The sequence below is a fragment of the Lytechinus variegatus genome, chromosome 4 (assembly GCF_018143015.1).
Source record: "Lytechinus variegatus isolate NC3 chromosome 4, Lvar_3.0, whole genome shotgun sequence".
Taxonomy (NCBI): Eukaryota; Metazoa; Echinodermata; class Echinoidea; order Temnopleuroida; family Toxopneustidae; genus Lytechinus; species Lytechinus variegatus.
Window position 1 is genome coordinate 30,744,740 of NC_054743.1, and position 26,146 is coordinate 30,770,885.

General features: G+C 37.2%; 1 protein-coding gene across 4 annotated transcripts in view; it reads left to right on the forward strand.

Moving 5' to 3' along the window:
* Nucleotides 1–26,146, forward strand: part of LOC121413822 (afadin-like) — a 78,019-nt gene that overhangs the window by 21,013 nt on the left and 30,860 nt on the right. For 3 of the 4 annotated variants that reach the window (XM_041606786.1, XM_041606783.1, XM_041606784.1), the window contains exons 3-12: nucleotides 1,361–1,470; nucleotides 12,191–12,307; nucleotides 12,934–13,069; nucleotides 14,579–14,736; nucleotides 15,548–15,665; nucleotides 16,458–16,604; nucleotides 17,546–17,652; nucleotides 18,393–18,596; nucleotides 19,770–19,856; nucleotides 20,999–21,085. In XM_041606786.1, coding sequence (XP_041462720.1) covers nucleotides 1,361–1,470; nucleotides 12,191–12,307; nucleotides 12,934–13,069; nucleotides 14,579–14,736; nucleotides 15,548–15,665; nucleotides 16,458–16,604; nucleotides 17,546–17,652; nucleotides 18,393–18,596; nucleotides 19,770–19,856; nucleotides 20,999–21,085 — 1,271 coding nt within the window. The remainder of the gene's footprint in view (nucleotides 1–1,360; nucleotides 1,471–12,190; nucleotides 12,308–12,933; nucleotides 13,070–14,578; nucleotides 14,737–15,547; nucleotides 15,666–16,457; nucleotides 16,605–17,545; nucleotides 17,653–18,392; nucleotides 18,597–19,769; nucleotides 19,857–20,998; nucleotides 21,086–26,146) is intronic. The other variant, XM_041606785.1, reaches the window with a different exon arrangement.

Sequence of the window (26,146 nt, forward strand, 5' to 3'; positions counted from 1 at the left end):
GCTTTAAGGTGGCATGGTTTACGAACTGTATATGTGACTTATGGGACATGTGACTTATGGGACTGAAATGTATGTCCCCCCAGTATAGCTATTTCAAGTCCAATACAGATGCAGCTTGATTTGTTGAAGCAAGCATGTACTATGGTAGATAAAAAAGTCCAATACTTGTCTCCAGGAGTCTATGGCAGCATATGAGGGAAACTTAATGCTCAAAACTGTGACTTATGGGACATCAAACATACACACCTTGAAATGTATTTTGTGCCTCATAGTTTCACTGCAGCGTGTAAAACAATACAGCTAATGGTAAATTATTGCTTGGAGGTCACATGGACAGTGGGATTTTTCATCAGCACCCTTTGCTTGCCAGGAGCCAAGGATGGGTGAAAGTTGTACATTTTCTATGAAATCTTAGTACCACAATGCAACAGAGTGTACATTGCGTATTTTATGAATGAATGAGGGTATAGTAAATATAAGTGTGTTTTTGTAAACCTTAAACTGTATACTTATAAACAGTATAAACAAAATTGCTCTGAAAAGAAATTTTTGAAAATGGAAAAATGCAACATTTGGCTGGAATTGACCACATGTAAATACCGGTGTGTCATTGGGCATCCACAAGTACATGTACATCATGTTTTAAAAAGTTTTATTTTCTTGCCCACATGTATGCAGCGCATGTACTGTACAAGTACATGTACATGTACATGTAGGTTGTGAGTGGTAGGGCCAATAGGGACAGTGCTTTCTGTTTACAAAAATAAGATGGTTTTAATTACGTTCATGAAAACTTGTAGGGCTATATGTACATGTACATGTAATACCATTTCAAACTAATGTCTGAAAAATAAATTATGTTTTGTCACAGAAAATGACAATAACGTTTTGTCATATAAACATGCACTGTTCAGTATAAAAAACAAAGGCAAATTCAATGAATTTCTACATAAAAAATATAAAAAACCAAGTCATCATCCATGGAGTCTCTATTCTGTCAGAAATTGTTTTGTGTTTATTTTATTTTGAGAATAGGTACCCGGTACACATGTAGGTGTTGCATGATAGCATACATGTACATGTCCACATTTGTTCTTTTCCCATTCATACATGTACAATGTAGGTGCATCCAATGGGGAAACCAGGAAAATCTACCCTGGAAGCATAGTATGGAAGTGATTTTGGTACATTTTATTGGAGATTTTTGTGGCTAATGTACATGTACATGTATGGCTCTTAACACTCCCTCTCAACAGCATGTGCTCTTTGCAGGATTGTGAAAAGCTCTTGCCATTGTAGCCTCATGATAATTCATTTGCTCTCTTTCTGTTTTTTTCTTCTCTTTTTAAAATCTTTTCAGATGATCGTCAGCTGCAGGATGAGGAAAGGCCATTATATGTGCAGCTCAACTGGACCAAAGATCTGAAGGAGGGACGATTTCTACTCAGACAGGTCAATGACCCGACAAAGGTATCACTCTTCGCACATTGTCAACTGACTGAACAAAAAAAATTCTGCACTTTATGTTAAGGTGTTACATGTAACTTGATCTATTAAAGTAATGACCAGTATTGTACTTTTTTTATTGTCAAACAATGCTGAAAGAGATCGGCCTTTTAATATCTTGCTTCGAATAGTACTTTCTAAAGGGCAATTACACTCGGACAAAAGTTGATTTGAATAAAAAGAGAAAACCCAAATAATCACAGCGCTGAAAATTTTCACTGCCTTCACATGCACTGGCCGACATTTGCAGTATAAATAAATTCCTCTCAATTGGATTTTCAGTTTATGAAATGTAGTATCCGGGTGGCATACTTTATTGCAGTTCACACCCACTCCAGAGTTAACATAGCATACCAGTGCATGACACTCATACTACTTGTATGACTGTACTCTATTCCTATATGTACATGTACATCCCATAATACATCTGTGTGTAGTCTCACAATGAATCAGTTGTATTATGAACCAAAATAGATAGGACAGTCCCTTTTTTTACAACTTCCTCTGTTTGCATTCGCCAACCTCCAAACAGAGCAAACAAACACAACATATGAAGAAGAAACATAATAAAGCCCAATTTGTTAGTAATTATGCAAACACAAATGCTTGGTCCCACACAACTTGATTTTTACACTAAGGTATGTGGGGTTTAATACCAAGGCTTGTTTTATTATTTGATCATGGTGGGGGTTTTTTTTCATAAAGATAGAGGCCTTTTATTGTCCATACATGGATATAGGCCTATCAAATTTGTTTTGTTATTGTATTTCAGCCCAAGCATTACAATAAAATAAACTAATATGCATGTAGATGAAAACGGAGCAGCAAGTTGCAAAGTTCTATGACTTTTAAACTTGAAATGTCACAAGTAAAACTTAATTTGGGCAAATGTACAGTACTACATGTACATGTACATCACTTTCAGTTGACGATGTACAGCTGGCCATGGAGCTACACTGTACATGTACTGTACCTACTACTGTATATGTACGTGTAGTTGTAACGGGCAAAGGCCTATTTATAGAGTGATGAATGGATGATTGTTAAAACAGTATAAAAGGCCCTGTATAATTAAACATGTAATGCGGTCTAACATTACCTACTGGGAAACAGAAACAGTATGGCTTGCTTCATGCTATTGGTATCTATTCAATGAATGAGAAACTCATGTTTACATATTGCTCTTGGGCAGGTCCAAGCTATTGTCCCCTCTGAAGCCAAAATTGAATCTAAAATTAAACCTAACATATTGTATGTCATTTTAAAGCTTATACTCTGAAGTTTTTTGCCCTATCAGGGCACGACAAACCCGCTTACCCAGGGAAAGTGAAAATGACGGGTGGGCAAGCATTTCTCAAAGTCAATTGCCCGATCGGGCAAGTGGTTGTTTTGAAAGTAAAATAATAAAATGTCAGTGATAAACTATCATATATTGTCAAACCAGTAAAAAACCAGTGGAAACTGATGTAAAATCAGCGCCAAATACAGATAATTTATCACCAGGTACCTCGTTCGAAGAACCATGCCATCTCATCTTATGTTCTGTGTGCGCATGCGCTACTATCTTGCGCAATTTGCCGATGCAACCCCCCCCCCCAAAAAAAAAAAGGAAAGGCAAAAGTGGCTAAAATTTCACATTTTTAATCTTTGAATACATGAAATGGACGCCTATTTTCCATATTACCTTGAGATTGTTTTGATCTCGTTCGAAACAACCGAAAATATGAAGAATATTTAGCTCTTTTTTTACTCTGATTTTGATGATGTTACACTCAAATGTTTTTTCTTATTGTTGTCCCACATGTAGACTTTCATGGTGTTGACCAAGTGTTAATGTTGTAACACCATGAAAGTCTGCATGTGGGACCATAATATAAAAATATATTGACCGTGTGTAACATCATAATACGATGATGAAAAGACAAGAGAGAGGTGAATATTCTTAATTTTCTTGATAGTTTCCAACTAAATCAAAACAATTTCAAGGAAATATGGAAAATAAATGGCATGGATTTAAAGATGCAAAAATGTGAAATTTTAGCCATGCCAGTTGGCGATGGCTTTTTTTTTTTACATCATACAGTAAAACAATCTTTTCCACAATCAAGAAAGAGCTGAATACTCTTCAATTTCTTAATAGTTTCCAACTAAATCAAACAATTCCCAGGAAATGTGGCAAACAGATGCAAAACATGAAATTTTAGCAACTTTTGGGGAAAGTTTTTTTTTTTTTTTTTTACCTTTAAAGCCCATTTAGATCTACTGGTACTATAGCAAAAAAAAAAATTTCTTCAAAATAAACGTAATGACCCAGGCCTACTTTGCTGAAAATATACTTATAATTATAAATGTGTGTTACTTTACTGTACATGATTCTCAATTGTTTTTACATGTATTTTATATGACCTTCATAAATAATAGTACAGTCGTAAAACAGTAATGAAAGAAAATAATGAAACAAATTGAGCAAGCAGTTTTTTCTATCGGGCAAGCAAATATTTTCATCACTTGCCTGAATTTTTGTAGAGGCCTGCCTATATTTTTTTTCTTCTGAAAACGTGAAGTTAATGAATGCCACTTAGGTCACAATTCCAAGAAATCATTAATTAGCGTGACGTACGGGACATCACATTTCTTGATCTGCAGGTAATGCAAATTATATATTTGAAAATATTTCTGTGGGGACTTGTGCTAAGTTCATGCAAACATTTGAGAAAAAAATGATTTTGAAAACTAATTAATTACGTTAATTATCTGGTGTCCAACAGGCAGTGTACAGTGTACCGTACATCTCGATTTAGCATGTTTTTTTAGATTCTAATTATAAAGAAAAAGTTGAACAGTTTTCTTCAAATTTTGGAGAGTTCTAATTTTATTACTATACATCCAAAAATTAAAGTGAATTTACTGAATTAATTTCATGTTTATTTATATCAGCTAATTAAGTTTTGTGACGTACGGGATAAATGTGTGACATACGGGACACACCATACTTTTTACTGTATGTAATTTTAATTAGGGTTATTTTTAATAAGGAGCAAAGATAATGTAACTTGAGATAAATAATGTTATATCAGTGGTTGAATATTGGTAAAAGGCTGATAATAAAGTTACAATTTGTAATAAATAACATTAATTAGTATTAATTAAAGGACAAGTCCACCCCAACAAAAACTTGATTTGAATAAAAAGAGAAAAATTCAACAAGCATAACACTGAAAATTTCATAAAAATCGGATGTAAAATAAGAAAGTTATGACATTTCAAAGTTTCGCTTCATTTCACAAAAACAGTTATGGGCAAGTCCAAGAAAAGGTCACCCTAGAAGGCAAAATTTCATCTTTAATTTAAGAAGTTATCTTTGGTGGGGTAAGAAAGCCCAAGTGTTGAATTTTAAAATTTCATTAAGAAAAATTTGATAATATGCATATTTATGCTAATTTGGGGCACCTAATTTGCATAATTGGTAAAATGGGCGTTACGTATGGGACAATTATAAAAACTCATAGAAAATGAAAAGAAAACTTGTGAGATTTAGTCATAGGTGGGACATGGACCCCCTAACATCTTATTACTTATGGGGGAAAAAAGTGGTGTCATCTAATTAATTATGCAAATTAGGTCTTGTCCAAGGATGGAATGTCCCATACGTAACATTTTGAGGACATTTTTTTAAGTTATTTCTCATAATACAATACTTGTATTGTTGCATCTCTGGGAAGTTCTAATTTATAAAGTATGAAAATGTTATACCCAAAAAAGTTTCAAAAATAGAGTTCACCTTTTAATTAAAAGTTAATTACAAAATTGTTACGTATGGGACAACATGTTACGTATGGGACATTTACACACAATGTCAATGGGGAGATTTGTGTACAAAGTGAATGGAGAAAAACAAATTTCAAGAGTGCTCTAAAAAGTGATTATTTACCTTTTCTTTAGTTTTTAAAGACTGATTTGTTATGAATACTGATTAATGAAAGCAATTGAAACAAAAAAATTGTGAAAATGGAAAAATATGAAAAAACTAAAAACAATAGAAATACATAAGAAATTCATGAAACTATGAAAAACAAGAAAAAAAATGTTGAAATGGCTAATTTACTCTTCAGTCATATCAAATATGTCTCAATAGAACATTTTAAAAGACTGAAACTCTTTGTTATTTCCATATTTTAAATTATTTCAATTTTTTGAATTATGGGGAAAATTGTGTACGTTCTCTATGGGGACAAAATGTCCCATACGTAACTGTCCCATACGTAACATGTCATTAATTTCTTTAATTAGAGTCTGTAATTAGAGGGATTTCGCTTATGACATGAAACTTGCCTTAGATATACTAGAGTATTGTGACTTTTATCACAGTAAGTTACAAGTTGTCAAATGAAATACTTTCAGAGAATTCTCAACTTGAAAAAAATGTTTAAAAAATTGTCTTTTTTCTGCGTCCCATACGTAACGGCCCATCTTTTCCCTCTAAAAGGTCAAGGTCAAGGTCAAATGTCACCATTTTTTGCATGATTATTCTTTTCCTAGATGTCTACCATCATGAGGGTATTCAATCTAATCAAAGTCATTTAACACTATTTTTCAGGTCATTAAAGCCTCTGAAATGTCCCATACGTAACGCGCGCGAATTCTTGGACTTGCCCTTATACGAACGAGCCAGCTACATCCAAATGAGAGGTCGATGATGTCATTCACTCACTTTTTCTTTTGTTTTTTATTGTTTGAAATACATGTATGAAATACTTTGATTTTCTCGTCATTGTCATGTAAAATGAAGTTTCATTCCTCCCTGAACACGTGGAATTCCATTATTTTAACATTTTGTGCTTCAGGCAAGGAGGTCCTAATCGTCAAATTCATAAAAATTGAAATATTGTATAATTCAAACAATACAAAACAAAAGAAATAGTGAGTGACATCATTAACTCTCTCATCTGGATGTACATGTAACTGGCTCGTTCATATAAATATTTTGTTAAAAATAAGCGAAACTTTGAAATCTCATAACTTTCTTATTTTACATCCGATTTTGATGAAAAATCTTCAGCGTTGTGCTTGTCTGATTTTTCTCTGTTGATTAATACCCCTTTCATAAACCCCATTAAAATGAATTAGGCGGCTAATAGCAGCATAATTTGGTCGTAAAATTGGTGGAGGACAAGAGTTATCCGCATTACTCTGATGCTGCTATTATCCGCATAATAGCAGCATCGGGACAAGATTTTGAGTTTATGAACGCATTTCCAAATAATGCGGATAATTGCCATGGTGCGGTCACAAGGTCACCCTTTTCCAACACAACCGCATCGGAGGGGGCGTGTCCAGTTGTCATGGCGATTATCCGCCTTTTTCAGGACGGCGCTCGTAAAAATAATGCGGCTTATTTTCGGAGTTTATGAACGCAATTTTTATTGAATTATCCGCATTACTCTTACATGTAGGCGGCTAATTCGAGGATAGGTTTATGAAAAGGGTATCAAATCAACATTTTTCTGAGGTGGACTTGACCTTTAAGTTAGTAATTAAATCTTTCATAATAATAAGGTCATAAAAGTTTTTATGTTTTGTTTAATCATATATTATAATAGAAATATATATAAATCATAATAATCCATGTCAAACTTACTTACTTTGGTTTACATCCAGTCATTTATAAATTTTGATGAAATTTCAATTTCCCCATTCGTTTAACAAATGGAATTATTTGCAAGACATCTTTCATAATATTGATTTGATAAGGTCGTAAAGTGTTTGCTATGTTTTTTTTCAGTGTGTGCTATTAAAGAAATATATATCAATCATGATAATCCATGTAAAACTTTAAACTTACTTTGGTTTGCATCAAGTTACTGTAATTATAAATTTTGATGAAATTTCACTTTCCCCATTCGTTTTACACATGGACCAATGTCCCGTACGTCACAGCGCGGTTGTTTATATTTTGAGCTACATGTATTACATAATAACACCAATGAGTTCTATCATTTCATTCATGGCTAATGAAACTCGATAAAAGATACAAGATGAAAACATGATAATGAGAGATTTCCAGCTTATTCCAATGCACAGAGTTTTAATGACAAACTTTAAAAAAAAAATCAACTTTCGTCTGGTCCCGTACGTCACAGTGCATATTAATTAAAATATTACATCGTTAATGGGATTGTAGATCACTAATTTTTTTTCATGAATAAAGAGGGCATGACTGGCCTTCCAAAATCCATAAAGGATTCTCTGTTGTGCGTTTATTTCTTTTGTTACACAACTTTAAAGTCTCTACAGTGTAAATGTCCGGTACGTCACAAGTCAAATACATGTACATGTAGCTTGGACCTGCCCTCTTGCAGTAAATTGCACTTTTGCTTCTATACATGTACATCCTTTTGCTAATGCTGGGAATAATGTTTATTTGACTTTTACACAAATTTCTTTTACTACTACCGCAGGGAAAAAGCAATTTGTTCTTCAGCTGGTCGAATATTCATTAACAGATGGCGCTCACATTTTAAAAACCTTTGGGCATGTTCAAATTGAAATCACGGCTGTCAAACAACATCAGATGAAAATTGATAGGCGGAGTTAGACGTTATCTTTAATAATAGGTCTTACATGTGGATGGCAGTTTGTGAGAGGGGATGGGGGGTTATTTTTGGTGATGGGCGGGTACCGGTCTGCACCTGTCAAACAGACACTTGTCTCTAGTCTTTAAAATGAAGGGAAAGGGGATCATTCCATTATTCCCTCAGGAGAAATAGTTGAGGATCAACTATACTCATAGGAACCATTAATTAGTTTCTGACATGTTTTAGGGTGTGTTTATGCTTCCATTGCGAGGACAGAATCAGCGATTTCAAACGCCGATTCAAAACGCCGATCGTAAACGTGGTTCTAGGAGTGCTGTTTATGCTTCACTTTTCAGAGCAAATCATGATCTCCAGCTGGCTTCGCATCGTAAAGCGAGGTCAAATTGGGCGCGCCTTTTTTCGAAAGTTTTTTTTTCGGATTGTTGTTATTACGTACAACATAGAGCAATACGACTGTGTTTGCCCGCGGATTTTCATCTCACCGGAAGCATGTACCAAATGACGTCATTTAAACACGTTTACGATCGTGGTTCTGTTTATGCTTCCCCAGAAAGCCTGATTCTGGTCAAACGACGTTTACAAACGCACCTTTTTGTGAGTTTACGATCGGCGTTTTGAAACAGCGTTTAAATGAAAGTAAGCATGGACGCAACCGTGTTTTGGACTAATCACGTTTGGAAACGCTGATTCTGGCCTGAAAAGTGGAAGCATAAACACGGCCTTATATATAGCTACAGTGTACATGTAGATCAGCCCTATCATCTTTATCATACTACATGTAATTCAATCTCCCTCGAATACATGTAGTCTGGATTGAATTAGGATCAGAATAACGGGATGAAAGATACATTCATGAATTCAGAAAAAGTGAACATCATGAATCATTTTCTTTTGATTTTTTTTATGAATGCAACAGTGTGACATATTTTAAAGTCAATGGCTCAGTGCAATGCCTACGTGTCGAAAAAAGGGCAAGTCCAAGAATTCGCGCGCGTTACGTATGGGACATTTCAGAGGATTTAATGACCTGAAAAATAGTGTTAATTTACTTTGATTAGATTGAATGCCCTCATGATGGTAGACATATCTAGGAGAAGAATAGTCATGAAAAAAATGGTGACATATGACCTTGACCTTTTAGAGAGAAAAGATGGGCCGTTACGTATGGGACGCAGAAAAAAGACAATTTTTAAAACATTTATTTCAAGTTGAGAATTCTCTGAAAGTATTTCATTTGACAACTTGTAACTTAGTGTGATTAGAAGTCACAATACTCTAGTGTGTCTAAGGCAAGTTTCATGTCATAAGCCAAATCCCTCTAATTACAGTCTCTAATTAAACAAATTAATGACATGTTACGTATGGGTCAGTTACGTATGGGACATTTTGTCCCCATAGAGAATGTACACAATTTTCCCCATAATTCAAAAATTGAAGTAATTTAAAATATGGAAATAACAAAAGAGTTTCTGTCTTTTAAAATGTTCTATTGAGACATATTTGATATTACTGAAAAGGAAATTAGCCATTTAAACATTTTTTTTATTGTTTTTCATGGTTTCATGAATTTCTTAGGTATTTCTATTGATTTTATTTTTTTCATGTTTTTTCCATTTTCACATTTGTTCACTTCAATTGTTTTCATTAATCAGTATTCATAACAAATCAGTCTTTAAAAACTAAAGAAAAGGTAAATTATATAACTTTTTAGAGCACTCTTGAAATTTGTTTTTCTCCATTCACTTTGTACACAAATCTCCCCATTGACATTATGTGTAAATATCCCATGTACGTAACATGTTGTCCCATACGTAACAATTTTTAAATTAACTTTAAATTAAAAAGTAAACTCTATTTTTGAAACTTTTTGGGGTATAGCATTTTCATACTTTATAAATTAGAACTTCCCAGAGATGCAACAATACAAGTATTGTATTATGAGAAATAACTAAAAAAACATCCTCAAAATGTTACGTATGGGACATTCTCTCCTTGGACAAGACCTAATTTGCATAATTAATTAGATAACACCACTTTTTTCCCCAAAAAGTAATAAGATATTAGGGGGTCCATGTCCCACCTATGACTAAATCTCACAAGTTTTGTTTTTATTTTTTATGAGTTTTTATAATAGTCCCATACATGTATGTAATGCCCATTTTACCAATTATGCAAATTAGGTGCCCCAAATTAGCATGAATATGCATATTATCAAATTTTTCTTAATGAAATTGTAAAATTTAACATTTGGGCTTTCTTATCCCACCAGAGATAACTTCTTATAAAATTAAAGATGAAATTTTGCCTTCTAGGGTGACCTTTTCTTAGACTTGCCCAAAAGGGCTTTTCTCCTAGAAAGTATTAAGCTGCATATTTCATGTTTCATGAATGAAAAAAAAAGGAGATGGATTTTGGATCAAGTCCATCTAAAAGCAGCACTTTTATGTAGCTTATTCTGGTCCTCTGCATCTTTTTTTTTTTAGTGTACATATGTATCATATTTGACACTCTGATATCATGAATGATGCCCCATCCCCTCCCTCCATATATACATGTACATATGCATGTAGAGCCCATTTCATTCCTTTTGGCTGCATCCTCAACACTCACAATCATTGTTTTGTCTTTGTAGGGTATCTTTTCATTATCACGTAATGACAAACACCAGTTACATGTACCACAACAAGCAATGCTATATTACATTACCCGTACGTGTTTAGGCCTACAAATGTACACCCCTGTTGACCTTTTCACTTCTAACATGACCATTTCTATTCTATGGGAGGGGGGGGGGAAGAAGAATTTAATCGGGCAATTGTAAAAGAAGGTAGAAATTTGCAGCATGACTCATTGCCAGAAATAGTGGTCACTCCCGCACACCTGTAGTGAGCCTTAATTTACTGTAGGGCGTTGAAACGTAGCTCATTTCTCAGAAAAATTGCAAACAGTATACGAAGGTTTGGGCCAGGGAAGTGGTTTGGGCCATTAGAAGGAAAAAAAAAATATATATACAGCTTTGATGATCTACATGTACATAATATGATTGAAACATTTCGATAGGCACCGTTACATCTACCATAGGCCTACATGTGTCCTAAAAATGCAGCCTTTCTTTCCGTCTATTCCTCTTTCGATCTGTACTATTGAACAATTGTACATTTCTGTGCAAACATGTCATTTGTATACAGTCAGCATTCAAATGCACAAATTGTTCACTCAGGCGGCAAATCAGTGTCGACTCTTTCAAAAAGCTGTTGGCGAACTTTGCTCAGATCGGTTCAACATAGCCCGTAGCAGTGTGAAGAAAATTGATTTTCTCTGATCAAAGTACAAAGGGCTGTAGTATTTAAAGTAGTGCATTTATTTCATACAGCTGATCCTCTGCTTCTAAACATCAGTACACAAGGGCAATTGTTGACAATGTTATGTAGGTCTGTAATTGGAAAGTGCATAAGGGTCACCATCGAATGACAAGTGGTACACACTACCTTTTGTATTTATACACAAAGTACATGTAGATTGGATTCGTCAGAGGGCTTAATAGTACTGAAGGATGGGGGTGGGGATTCTGGTATGTACTTTATTGTAAACTAGAGCCGATTTTGTGCCATTACAAATTTATACGTTGGCAGATTATCATCAGGAGTTCTCATGTTGAACTTTAAACCAGAGTGATATGCCATGGAAAAAAATGTGCACTAGATAAATCCCCACCCCTTCCATACTTGCATGCATGCATCATGCAAACATTTCAAAGACTGTATTATTCAGGTAAAAATGTTTAATTATACATGTAATTATGCCAAACTTCAAGTTGTACAGTGTATATTGTTTAGTTAAAAGCGCAATCACCTTAACATGTATATCACGCCTACATGGAGCTATGTTTTGAATTGATTTTTTTTCTTCTATTGAATTTTGATTTTGTATAGTATGTGTAACTTGTGAATATGAACATACATGTACATTCATGACACAGGGACCTGTAATATATATCAGTTTTTCTCATGCATGTATTATAAAAACAATAGTATTTCACTTGTTTTGTTTTTATTTCATAACTTCAAGTATCTCATCTCTCATTTCAGCTTGAATTCTACGCTAAAGATGGTAAAGTTCAGAACTTTGATAAGAACACACCCAAGCGTCTATCAAAGAGAGAGAAGAAGGAACTGAAGAAGGAGAGGAAAGCAGCCCAACTCAGGGTAAGTCTAGCTTTAAAAATTTTTATAATTAACCATTTATCAAAATTTTTCCTTGTTTTGTGCTTGTCTATTGGAACATGGTATAAATAAATTGTACATTTCATGTGCATGAATATACATTTAGAATTTAAAAAGTTTAAAGAACTGTATGTGTATCCCTTATTAGGTTTTAAAGATATATTCCCAGATATTTAAAGTTCAATTCCACCCCCATCAAAAAGTTAAGATGAATAAATTGAGATTAATCAGAACCCCCCCCCCAAAAAAAAAATAATAATAATAAAATCAATATAAAAAACCCTGAAAGTTTCAAGTTGGATATGAAAAATATACAAAGATATACATTTTCGCTTTATTACATTCTATTGCGTTCTGTGATACTTTCATCATTGATGGTATTAAAATGAATAAAGGGAACTGATGATGCCACACATCCAGATATGCATTATGCATTATTTTGAATTATCGAATCTGTTTTAACTTTTTCCCACCAAAGATGTGAAAGTGGGTTTGATTCAAATTCAACATGAAAAATTTTGTGCAAAAATATTGTGATGTCATCTGGATATGCTATGATCTGTGTTCCTTTGTGTACATTCAGAGATTTTGTTTCTTTTTTTCTCTAGGGTGAGGTGAAAGCTTACGATAAAGTCAGTTCTTCAAACTTCACCAGGACTATCTCAAACCCAGAGAATGTGCTCAAGAGAAAACGTCAACAGAAGCAAGATCAGCTGGAGAAGTTCAAACACAGACCTGAATCAGGTGAGGAAATCTATGACAAACACTTGATCAATAATTGTAGTAATGTACTACGGGTAAATGGGAATAACACCCTCTTTGTAGATATCAACGTGTCGGTGCAGAAACGTATGGAAGCTTAAAAGTGCCACCGAGATGTTGAGATAATTATCTTGGGAAGTCGACATCATGATAGCAAAAGATCAGATGACGAGATCCCGGAACTCATCATTTCGACATCTTGTAGAAGAGATGATCAGATGACAAGATCCCGGATCTCGTCATGTTGACATCTCGTAGAAGAGATGATCAAATGACAAGATCCTGGATCTCATTATGTCGACATCTTGTAGAAGAGATGATCAGATGACAAGATCCCGGATCTCGTCATGTCGACATCCTTTAGAAGAGATGATCAGATGACAAGATCTTCGATCCATGATCATGTCATCTGATCATCTCTTCCACTGGATGTAGACATGTCGAGATAGAAGATCTTGTCATCTGATCATCTCTTCTAAAAGATGTCGACATGACGAGATCCGGGATTTCGTCATTTAATTTTTTGCTATCATGATGTCGAATTCCCAAGGGCAATTCCACAGGTTGGGACAAATCTGTAACGTGAGTAACCGACACATTCCAAAGATTTGCCAGGAGCATAATAGAATTTCCCAAGTTTTGTTTTTATACAAAGGATAGTCAGACTGTGTACTTTGTTGTGATACGGAGATGTTTAGTTCCTATCAATAATAATGGAGTTACAGCTCCAAGTATGAGTCAAGGTGTCTCCAAATGTAACGTGAGTAACCGTGGAATAGCCCCCAAGATAATTATCTCAACATCTCGGTGGCACTTTTAAGCTTTCATAGAAACGCCCTTATCACAACACTTCTGCACAGCTATCGGTGCGGAACCACCCTTACACAATGCCCTTATGCACGCTACTAAAGGCGTTTCTGCGTGCATACAATACGCAGACATGTGGTGCTAAGGGCGTTTCTGCACTGACACAACAATGTATTGTTTTCGAAGGCGCACAAGAATAATACAAAGGGAGACAGAGGAGAGGGCCCATTGATAATGAGTTGATCAGAAGACTAATTTTTGTGATTAATTGCTTTGACCATTGCAAGTAAAGTGCTACAGTGAAAATCAATCATAGAATCAATTGTATAGTAGCTTTTTATAATAATAATAATAATATAGGCTTATTTATTTACCCTGGGTAGCCACTTCAGTTTCGAAAACTGTTCTACCAGCGGGCCCTGCTATTATTATTACCCCGGCTTTAGCTGAGCTGCCTAGGCGCTCAAGCATTCAAGGAATTTCTTCCTGCCGGGTACCCATTCACCTCACCTGGGTTGAGTGCAGCACCATGTGGATGAGTTTCTTGCTGAAGGAAATTACGCCATGGCTGGGACTCGAACCCTAGACCCACTTCATGCGGAGAAACATAGAAATTCTAAGAAATGTGTTTTAGCTTTTGACTTTATAATCACATTTTTCTTGTAATGCATATGTTTATCCCAGGTGGAGCCTTCAAGGTTTATGCCCATACCACATTTCCAGAAGTACCATACAAGACTCTGCTTATTTCCATAAACACCAATGCTTCAGAGATCGTCAGGGAGAGTCTGGATAAGTTTGGAGCAATGAAAGCCAACCCCGCAGACTATTGCCTAGCAAAGGTACACAAACTATCAGAGGAGATGGGAAAGGGAATTGGAAGGGAAGGCGTCAGTAGGGGAGCACAGTGGTGATGGTGGTATTAATGGTTTGGTTGATGGATGATGATGATGATGAAGAGGATGATGATGGTGAGGGTGATGATGATGATGAGGATGCTCAGGATGATGATGATGATTATGATGGTGGTGGTGAAGATGAGGATGATGATAATGATGGTGGTGGTGAAGATGATGATGATGATGATGATTGATGATGATGATTATGATGAGGGTGATGATGAGGAGGAGGAGGAAGATGATGATGATGAGAAGGAGGAGGGGGAGGATGAGAATGATGATATGATGATGATGGTGGCGATGATGAGGAGGAGGAGGATGATGAGAATATGACGATTAACATGTTTTCAACAATTGTAAATGAATGGATTACAGCTCTTTTTGAATGCTTGGTTGGTTGTGATGCATATTAGAAAGAAGTTTTAATATATCTTGCCCTATAAAGATGTCTACAAATAGATTTACTTTCCTTGCAAAGCAACATCTAGAAATATGGAGAATAACATAATTATTCTATAATGTATATTTTACTATACTAAATATAGTATTTTCATCACTTCCTTGATCTTAATGCATAAAATTCATGCAACTCTTCATTTGTTTTGTATTATTTCATCTTGAAATTTTCGATCCCTTGCATTCTTACATCCAAAAGCTATTAACTTTATCATAGATAATGAATAAGTTGCGTGTATAGTGATGATGGTATCCTGCTCTCATCATCGTACTCTCTCTAATCCTTTTATCCTATCAGGTTGTAGTACCACCGGGTTGTAGCATCGATGATTATGGGAAAGAGAACTTCCAAGAAGCCATCTTGGATGAAGATGAATACCCTATGGATGCTGTCCTGAGATGGCCCGAGAGCAGAGGTAAGTTCAATCCTAAGTCCAGCGTTACGATTGGTCCGATCAACCACAACTATGGAAAGCCAGCTACGTTAACATCTAAAATACACGTTTGTTCAAAATATTTTGTAGATATGATGTACGTTCATACATTCACTGTTTTCTCGCCAATTCAGTATGGTTCTCTTTGTTTTCAAAAGGACATTGTGCAAGAAAAAATTATGACATTGATGGATTTCCATATACTTGAGGTATATCAAATCAATCATACATGTTACTCTTTGTAAGACGGGCCCAGGGGTGCATTTCATGAAGATTCATTTCAGTGATTTTCGTTGACTTGTTTTCTCTCAGCCAATCAGACACCAGGATTTGTAGTAGCTTATAACGGAAGTTTGTGAAAATCACTGTTTTGTTATTCATCAAATGCTCCATATGTCCTTCAAATCAAGCCTACCTTGCAGTAACATGTTCAATATCTAAAACCCTGGGGTGAAATCATGCCTTATTGTAATGACAAAACTTGATCAATGTAGTGATATCCTGTCCAAATTTGAGCTACCTATTTGGGGGTGTGAGGCCAGTATACATGTCCCTTTGTCCCTTTCGATAGTGTTGTGTCCTGCTTGTTCATTCTTCTGGGCATGTAGTACAAAGAGTTGTGATAAATTTGAATTAAACTAAACTGAAACCGATACCATATTGTGTACAGAAGTTAAAAAAAATATTAAAGATTTTCCATTAGAGTTAAATTTGACTCTTTAATAATAGTGATGAATTCCTACCATGTCATTCTCTGTTGTCCAATCCTTGTAGGTGAACTTCACTTTGAATTGAAGAGGAAGCCATCAGATCACGTTCCTCGTCTCAAGAGACCTGGCAAGAACAAGATGGAAGAGAGTTTTCAGGATCCCAACAGCATCCCTCTGGAGAGATTGCCATACTTCCTAGAACTCAATAATGGTAAGTCATTACATCAACACTGATTGAAATATAAAGTGAACAAATGCTCTGGGATTCAGAGGCCCAAATTCTGAAGTCTGGTTTTACTTAAACCACAGTCTAATGCTGTGCTAAAATTATGGTGCAGCTAAAAAATAAATTGTATATTTCTTATGTTTACTATTTTGTTTCCTTTTGCTTTAAAATTAGGAAGAATTAATTGTTCAAAAGACTTCAGTTATCATTCCCAGACAATTATGAACAATTTGGGTGTCATGATATAAGTTGATAAATTGGATGTGTACTGTTAGGGATTCGTGCCCCAATTGGCTCTCCATAGTTAAACTACAACATTAAACCAGGGTTTTATTTAAACGGGCCGGAGTGTATATGGATATGGTTGCAATGGAAACTTTGGGGAAGGTAAAGACTGAGGCTTTAGTTCATTAGTTAAAGAATGGAATATGGGTAAGTCAACAAAGAAAGGTACAATGGTATTTGCCCATTGGATTAATAAAAACATACATCAGTTTATAAAGGTATAGAGGTCTTTCTGGAAATGTAACATCGATCATCATGTAATTAGTGCCAGATCGTGCCCAATAAAGCCCCTAAATGATGTAAAACATCAGGGAATTCATTATATCCAATCAAAATTCTATAATTAGCTCAGCTTCTTTAATACCTTGTCATGTAGTAGAGGAAGCCATGCTAGACTGTTGTCAATATGTGAAAAACTTAATTTATGGGGGGGATAGAAAAAAGGCTACAAAATGTTCCAATACTTATTCATTGCACACGGTCTTGTTGGGAAGTGGACTCATACACCCAACCAATATTGTTCATCAGTGATGGTCTTATTACATGCTCATCCGTTGCTAACATTTTATTGTTCCAGTATTCTGCTCATACCCTGGGAATCATGCATTATTATTTTATATCACTCATTGTTTACCTTTCAGATGGTACAGATATCATTGACTATAAACCCAAACACTACAGACTCCAGAGTGATGTCACTGAGGTTGGCAGTCAGCGTGACCCTCCTGGCTCTGGACCTTATTTACAGGTGAGTCTATACAGTCCATCCTCCGTATATATTCACCTGTTTGTCTGTCTGTCTCCCTCTATCTCTCTTTCTATGTATCTGTCTGTGTGTCTCTTTCTTTTGATCTCTTTTGTCTCTCACCCCCCTTTCTTTCTTTGTGTTTGTGTCTTTCTGTTTCTCAAATTCTCTTTATCATTGACTGTTAAAAGCAGGTAACGTTTCATGTATACAGAGAAGCTGGTCGAGGAGTCCAAATATTATACATGCTGCTCTTGTCATTTTTATGTTTAATGTTAAATTAACTAGTATATCATTGAATTTTTAACTTGTACATGTATATAATTCAATTCATTTTTTTTGGACTGCAGGGTCGGGCAATGTCAATAAAAACATTTAATCGGTCAGTCACTGATATACTGCTGTAATAATGAACTAATATAATCAGATCAAATTGAATTTAATCAAAATGGAAGACTAACGATTGCTGACATGCATGTGAGATGCTTGCTTTGTAACATCCTTCCTGTTTTTTTATTTTATATTTTTGTTAAACAACTGGGTATTTAATATTAAGATCCTGAAGACAATAAAAAATTTTCTGAATATAGTTTCTTGTGCTTTGATAATGCTTTGTAAATGCTGACAACTCCAGTGTTATATTTACAAACATAAACAAGCAAATAAGCAAGCAATCCTCATAATCTCCCTGCAACCCTAACCGGCTTCTCCCTCCCAATCTTCAATTCCATTCCTTGGACCAGTTTGTAGCACCGGACATCCTTCCACGGCACTGCGTGGTAGCCAAGATGGAAGGGGTGGTCACTTTGACGCCCTCGTGTGCCGAGGCAGAGATCTATGTGGTCGGTGAACGGATCTACGAGACCACCATCCTCCAGCATGGGGCCGTAGTGCAGTTTGGACGGCAGTACACTTTCAGATTCTGTGACCCGCAAGTGGAAGACCCGGTAAGGATTTTAGATGTTCCCTCTGGGATTCTGGACTTTACAAAAGCTTACTACATGGTCATTAGGTTCTTGTTTTCATGTTGTCACACAATTTTGGGCATAGAAATACTTATGCCCTTTGTTCTGTATTTAACTGGAAAACAGGTTGAATTCTGTTCAAAGTTTTGTTACATCCAGGGAGCTGATTCACACATCATTGTCAGATTAAACTCTTGACATCCCATTGAAACCCCTTTAAAGAATTGGCAAGCATATGTTTGTAAGGGAGGTCTGGAAACCTGGAATTGTAGCAGTTGAAGAAACAGACAAAAAAGGGTTGTCTTTCATCATTGTCTGTGGAAGTAATTAATTGTGACTTGAACTGGCAAACACAGGAGGCTCTAGAATTTAGCATGCATGCTGATTTTATAAAATTCAATATGAAATAAATATTAAATGAATGTAGAATGATTTAACTTTAAAAGGTTTGAAATGATACCTCTTATACTTTGATGTGTCTAGTACTCTAATGTTAGGATTTCTTTTTTCTGATCATTTCATATAACAGTGAAATAGCATGAGACACTCATATTAATTGTTCTTTATATGACACCTAGAAAGATCCTTGTGATTTGATTGGTTGTTTGATATCGTTCATTCAGCCCATTTTGCAATGATGTCATCAACCGTGCAATTTTTGATCCATTCATCATGCAATTTTGGATCCATACGATTTTGTCCATTGCACGCGCGCTCCGAGACTGCAGCTGCAGGCACCAGCAGTGCGCATGTTATAATGACGTAGCAATCAACAGACCGAACTCGCACTGCATGAGCATGTTTTGCATCGAAATTCATAAATTTCAGATGAAAAAAAAAAATTTTTGGTGTCATATAAACCAAGCAATGAATGTCTTTTCATTCGTGCAATGGACACAATACTTGATAAGGTGAAAGATGAAATAGTGACGCCTCGTTGAATGGATCATTTCATCTTTCACCTCCTGAAGTATTGTCCATTGCACTCATAAACAATCATTATTTGTGTAGTGTTCATCTCCCAATATCTGTCTTCTCTCTGGGACACTCTGTCTGTCACTCCATCTATCCTTATGTCTTTCCTGCTCTCCATCTTTTTACTTCTCCTTTTCATCTGTCTTTTTTTCTCAAAATCCATCACCTTCCTCTCATTAGGACTGGGAGGATAGGAACAAATCCCACGTTGAGACGACGTTTGATGCTGACGGTAGCATCGAGACTTACGGAGGCAAGCAGGAAAAGGTATTTATAATAACCATTCCGTTACTCGTACCGCATACCAACTAATTAATCAGTGATGCTATTAACCTGTATAACCTGTGGAGCTAACCTTGCTTTTGATTCTTCCTTCTGGTAATGGTAATTCATATAAACTTACATTTGCATGAGTGTCAACTCTATTGGTATCAAGTTATGAGCAGTGTTAATGTAGTAGAAGTGGTTGGTAGGTTGCATGACATTTGATCCGGCAACAATTGGTTTGCTATCAATTTCAATCACTATTCGAACGACTATTAACTTCAACCTTGGATTTAAGACTATACCCTGCACTGAACCTTTCAATAAACCCATATTGCAACCCTAATCCTACATCTTTGACGTCTTTGAGCAATTGTTGGAGGAGCAAATGTTGTGTCACCAGTTTTGCATGCCTTCAGGGGTGCATTATGTGAATCGTCTTATCAGGATTTGTTTACAAGCTACTGAAATCCTTTTGTCTGATTGGCTGATTACAGATTTCTCTGGAAATCCAATGACAATATGCTCCATGAAAACTGTCCTGGTGGGTGTTTCATATAGCTGTTTATAAAGTTAGGCAAGACTTTACGCATGGCCCCAATCCATTTTGATTTTTCTGCAAATTGCTCCCGATCTCATTGAAAACGTTTTGTGCTGAAAATGTAAGGATCCCCCACCCCCTTCATGAGAATGATGCCTTATTCCGAAGTGAAATTCTGAATCCTTTTGCACGCAAATGAAACAAATATTTAAGAATAAAACTACCGGTACTCAGGCTTTGTAATTTGCAAAGCAAATGGTTGAAGTTTGTCCATATACAGCTTCTTGATTTTTTATATGCCTATACTCATACGTAAACTATACTGCATTGCTCTTACTTTGAAAGGTTTTTCAAAATGAAAGTATACAATAATAGTTTTAAGAATATTTTTCAGTGAATTTCAATTTATTGCCTAAATGCTATTATGGTGGATAGTTTGGGCTCAATGTCTCATTTTGTACACCCCTCTTCCCCATCCCTGACCCAGCCCATTCACGCACCTATTTAATGATAGAGGAGTCACTATGCACCCCCACAATCTTTTTAATAGCTCGACTAACTTCTAACCCTCACTATGTACACATACTGTATGACTGATCTACAGATCATCAACCGTACCCCTGCACAGAGTTATGAGACCACATTCGATGCCTCCGGCCAAGTAGCCACCCATACAGGGCGGCATCCGCAGGTATGTGGTGGCATGCAACGAGTTAAAAGAGCACATTGTGTAACTCATGATCATTCTGTTATGATTTCCATTCAATAAAATTCATGTTTCGTTTATATCGAGTTCTTAAATTTTTTTTATTTGACCCATTTTGACCAAGTAACCACATTATGTGGTTTGGTCCAATTGCTTTTTATGCAAAGCCCTGTTACACTTTACATCAAAAGAAAATGGAAAATTTTCCTGGCCCGTACTAATTGGGAGTATCTTTTGTCATTTAGAAAAAAAGATATTTTAATGAAAATAGTTCACAAAATCTTTTGATTAGGATCACAAAAGATACATGGCCGAATTTGGGGGGGGGGGGTGTCAGATCTTGGGACTGAAATTCCCAGTCTGGTAATAGATTTGGTTCTGTTTGAAACGAAAGTAGTTACCACTTGCAATAATCACACAATCATTCAATATCTATATGTAACAAATTTAATTCAGAGCGACCAGCTCTATAAATGTACATATAGTTAAAGAAATTGAATAATCAGAATTAAATCATGAATCACATGCATATCAACATAACATCAAACTGTATTCAGCAGTTAACATCAGCATGAATTAACCTATACTGAATATGTTGCAATAGGTATCTAATGAGAGTGATTTATTTATATTTAATCAAGGCCTAATAATTCGGCATCCAAACGTGACAATATTCTTGGTTATTAATTCCACCAATTAAGTTTCATCAAAAGAGGGTTTATACTTGGATGAATACCTACACTGGACCGTAGTATATCTAATCTGGTTATAATTTAAATAGTTCAGAATAAGGACCCCTTCGACATCGTCAATGACTATCGTTGGTCCGATGAATATAGTCGTCTAAGAGCGAACTGCGGTGGCTTCGACGACGCGAAGTAAAGCGAGCGAACTCTCGACGAAAAGCCAGTCCAGATTCGCGGACGAAATGATGGGGGCTGAGAGCCACAAGATTGCTACGATGAATCACAAGTCACGAACTCTGAGTTCAAGGATGAAGTACGAGCCCAGCTCGTCCAGTTCTTTGGAACAGTCGTGCTTGGTGAGATGAGGGCAGATGTGGTGGCTTTACCTGGCCTGTGCTGCCTGGATCCAGCCTGCCAACGATGGGGATTAAGACTCCGCTGTGCCTGCACTACACAGCCTGCAACATACACCCAAAGTAATGGCCTACGAGAACCACACCCTCACACTCCGAGTTAAGACCAAATGTGGAAGGGTCTTCCTCTCCCGAGAATCAAACGATTTCTGATTTGCTTTTACTCAAACACCACTCCATCATGACTCTCACAAAGACAAAGTCATTAACATTCTCAATATTCCTCTGCTTTACTCTTCCACGCTGAACATATCCAATTAAAACTACTTAACTATCCAAGCTTTAATTTCACCTATTCAAAACTCCCATCTCAAACATTCTCAACAATCTTTTCCTCTCATACATAAAAACAAACATCTATAGAATTTTAGAGCCCCATTGAACTTAACTAAATATATCAAGTTAAATGACCCAATGCTCATGACCTAAGATTGTCAAGTCAAAGTAAAATTCTAATCCTTACACCCCAGCGGGTTTGATCACTTACTTAAAGATACAGTTGATTGACTCTGGGACTTTGACAAGAGTCAACCACCCAAATTCCTTTTATTATATACAAGCTGAATGGTTACTAGGGGTTAACACTAAATAGACTTACAGTCACATTGTGACATATCTCCCCTTCCTTCAAGAAATTTCTATAATTTTTGGAGTGAGTTTCTCCGAACCTGGAAGGAAAATCAAACAATTAATATATATATATATATAAATATAAATGTATTTACAAGAAAACCAAAAACACTCATCCTGGTTTCTGCTTCATGTCGAATCATTATCCGGTATCCTACTTAGGTAGTCTGCACCGACGTTCTCTACACTTTTGATCGCTGTGATGGTGAACCGGAACGGCTGTAGTAGCAGAGCCCATCTCAGGATCCTTGCGTTTGCCACCTTCGACTTGGCAATACATTTCAGAGGTTGGTGATCCGTTTCTAGGTGGAAGTGCTTGCCATAGAGATACGGTTCAAACTTCAGAACTCCCCATACAACCGCTAAGCACTCACGTTCCATGACTGAGTAGCCTTGCTCTCTTGGAAGTAGCTTCTTGCTGGCATAGGCGATCGGAAACTTCTTACCTTCTGTTTCCTGAAGCAAGATTGCCCCGAGGCCATTATCTGAAGCATCGGTCCTCAAGATGAAAGGGTGATCTAGGTCTGGAAGATGGAGGATGGGTTCTCTAGCGAGCTTCGTCTTCAAGGTATTGAAGGCTGCCTCTTCTGCATCTCCCCATTTCACGAGAAGTGGTTCCCCCTTCTTCGTTCGATCAGTCAAGGGTACTGCTATGGCTGCAAAATTCGGAATGAATCGCCTGTAATAACCTACAAGACCTAGAAAGGATCGAAGTTGCTTTTTGGTCTTCGGTCTTTGAGCTTCTTGCACTGCTTTGACTTTGTCTTGCACTGGCCGAAGCTCTCCTTGACCTACTCGATGACCAAGAAATTCGATACTTACACATCCGATTGTACACTTCGTTGGTCTGGCCGTCAAGTTGGCCTTCTTCAGTCTCTCGAATACCTCCCGGAGGGTATCCAAATGTTCCTCAAAACTTACCGTGTGAATCAAAATATCATCAATGAAGTTGTCTACATACTTCAATCCACGGAGTAGATCTCTCATAATCCGACTAAAACTTGCTGGAGCGTTAACTAGCCCAAAAGGCATGCTTCGAAATTGGTACAAACCTTCTGGTGTCACAAATGCCGTCAACTCCTTGGCTTCTTCTGTTAGGGGTACCTGCCAATAACCTTTGGTTAAATCAATTTTAGTGAAATACTTGGCCCTAGACAATTTAGCAAATATTTCTTCCTGATCGGGAATTGGTTCTGCATCAGTTATGGTGACTTGGTTTAATCTGCGATAATCACAACAAAACCTAATAGACCCATCTTTCTTTTTTACCATAACAACAGGGGATGCGTAAGGGGAATTGGACGGTTCCACTATCCCTAAATCCATCATCTTTTGAACCTCTTCGTTCACCTTACCTCGCAGAGCATGTGGCAATGGATACGGCTTACTCTTAATGGGCTCCTTAGTGACAAGTTTAATGTCGTGCTTACCTAGGTTTGTCGATCCCGGCATATCTGTCAAGACTTCTTCATACTCATGTAAAAGAGAGTTGACTTTCTCTTGCTGGTCATCATCCAGTTGTGGACTGATTTGCACATCGTTGAGTGATTCTGTAGGGTTAAGATTAGGGAGATGAAGAATGTCTTTTCTTACCGAAGGGTCCACATCTTCACTCTCTCCTTCACAATCCTGGGATACGTCCTCGTCCACTACAGAGACACAAACAACATCAAACACTCCCGCACTTACCTCTTCTCTCCTGTAATATTTCTTCAGAAGGTTTGCGTGAAATGTCTTCGTCTTCCCGTCCAAATCGATTTTGTAGTCGAGAGGTCCTACCTTCTGCACCACCTTGAAAGGTCCTTTCCAGTGCATCAACAACTTGTTGTTGTCGCTTGGAAGCAGAAGAAGAACTTCGTCGTCGACTTCAAATTTTCGCTCCTTGGCTTTCTTGTTGTACTGTCTTCTGTATGTCTCTGCTGATTTGCTGAGATTCTGCTGGGCAAGTTGACACGTCAACTCCAGCCTCTCCTTCAGATCCAGTACGTATTGGTAAGTAGTCTTGGTATCTGGCTCGTCAACCTCACCCGTCCAGAGCTCTTGAAGAATAGCAAGAGGGCCTCGAACTGCTCTCCCATACAGGAGTTCAAAGGGTGAGAAGCCTGTGCTCTCCTGCACTGAATCTCTGTAAGCAAACAAGAGGGGGTTAAGATACCTTTCCCAATCCTTGGGTCTTTCTTCACACATTTTGCGGAGCATGGACTTCAAGGTACCATTGAAGCGTTCAACTAGCCCATTGCAAGCAGGATGATAGGGTGTAGTAGTCATCTGCCGGATGGAGAGTAGACGACTCACTTCCTTCATCAGCTCTGATGTGAATTGGCTGCCACGGTCTGTCAACACCTCTCGTGGTATCCCTACCCTGGAGTAGATGTCCATCAGTGCCTCCGCAACCGTCTGTGCGTCAATACGGCGAAGCGCTACTGCTTCTGGGTAACGAGTAGCATAATCTACAACAGTTAGTATGAATCGGTTACCTTTACTACTAGCCGGCTCTATCGGTCCAACCAAGTCCATCGCCACACGTCTGAAAGGTTCATCGATGAGAGGGGTTGATCCCAGAGGTACCTTCGTGACCTTTCCCTTCGGCGAAGTACGTTGACATGGCCCACATGACCGACAATACCGGACTACATCTGCATGCATACCTGGCCAGAAGAAATGCATCAAGATCTTTTCACAGGTCTTCTTATTCCCTAGATGACCACCTAGAATCGACTCATGAGCCAGTTTTAAGACTTGATTTCTGAACTTGGTGGGCACGACAACTTGTAACAGAACATCTGACCCTGGGGTTGCATCCATGTATTCCCTATATAGTACATCCTTCTTAAAGAAAAAGCAAGATGAATTTCCACCCTTACTTATCTTCTTTTCTCCTTTCTCAGCGGCTTTCCTAGAGGCATCCAACGAGCTGTCTTCCTTCTGGGCCTGGATGAGACTATCCACTGACACAATGTCTTCTAGTGGCTTGGGTACAGGAAGAGGAGGCCTTGTCCGTCCCGCCTGCCGCTTCTGCCCTCTTGTCTCCACTGCACTGCCTTGATGATCTCCTGGCGTCCAGTCTCCGTCTGGATCAGCTGGTTGCCTCGCTCCAGGAATATTACCTAATACAAGATCATAAACAGGGGTTGGTACACATAGAGCTTCTACCTTACCCTTGAAGTATGGAGTATCTATGTCGATTTTGGCACGTCGGAAGTTTCTCAGCGTCCGGTCGACGAGCAAACACGTCAGCCTATCTCCGAAGAACTGCTCTTCACGCACCAACTCATATCGGACGATGACTGTTGTGCAACCACTGTCGCGAAGAACAT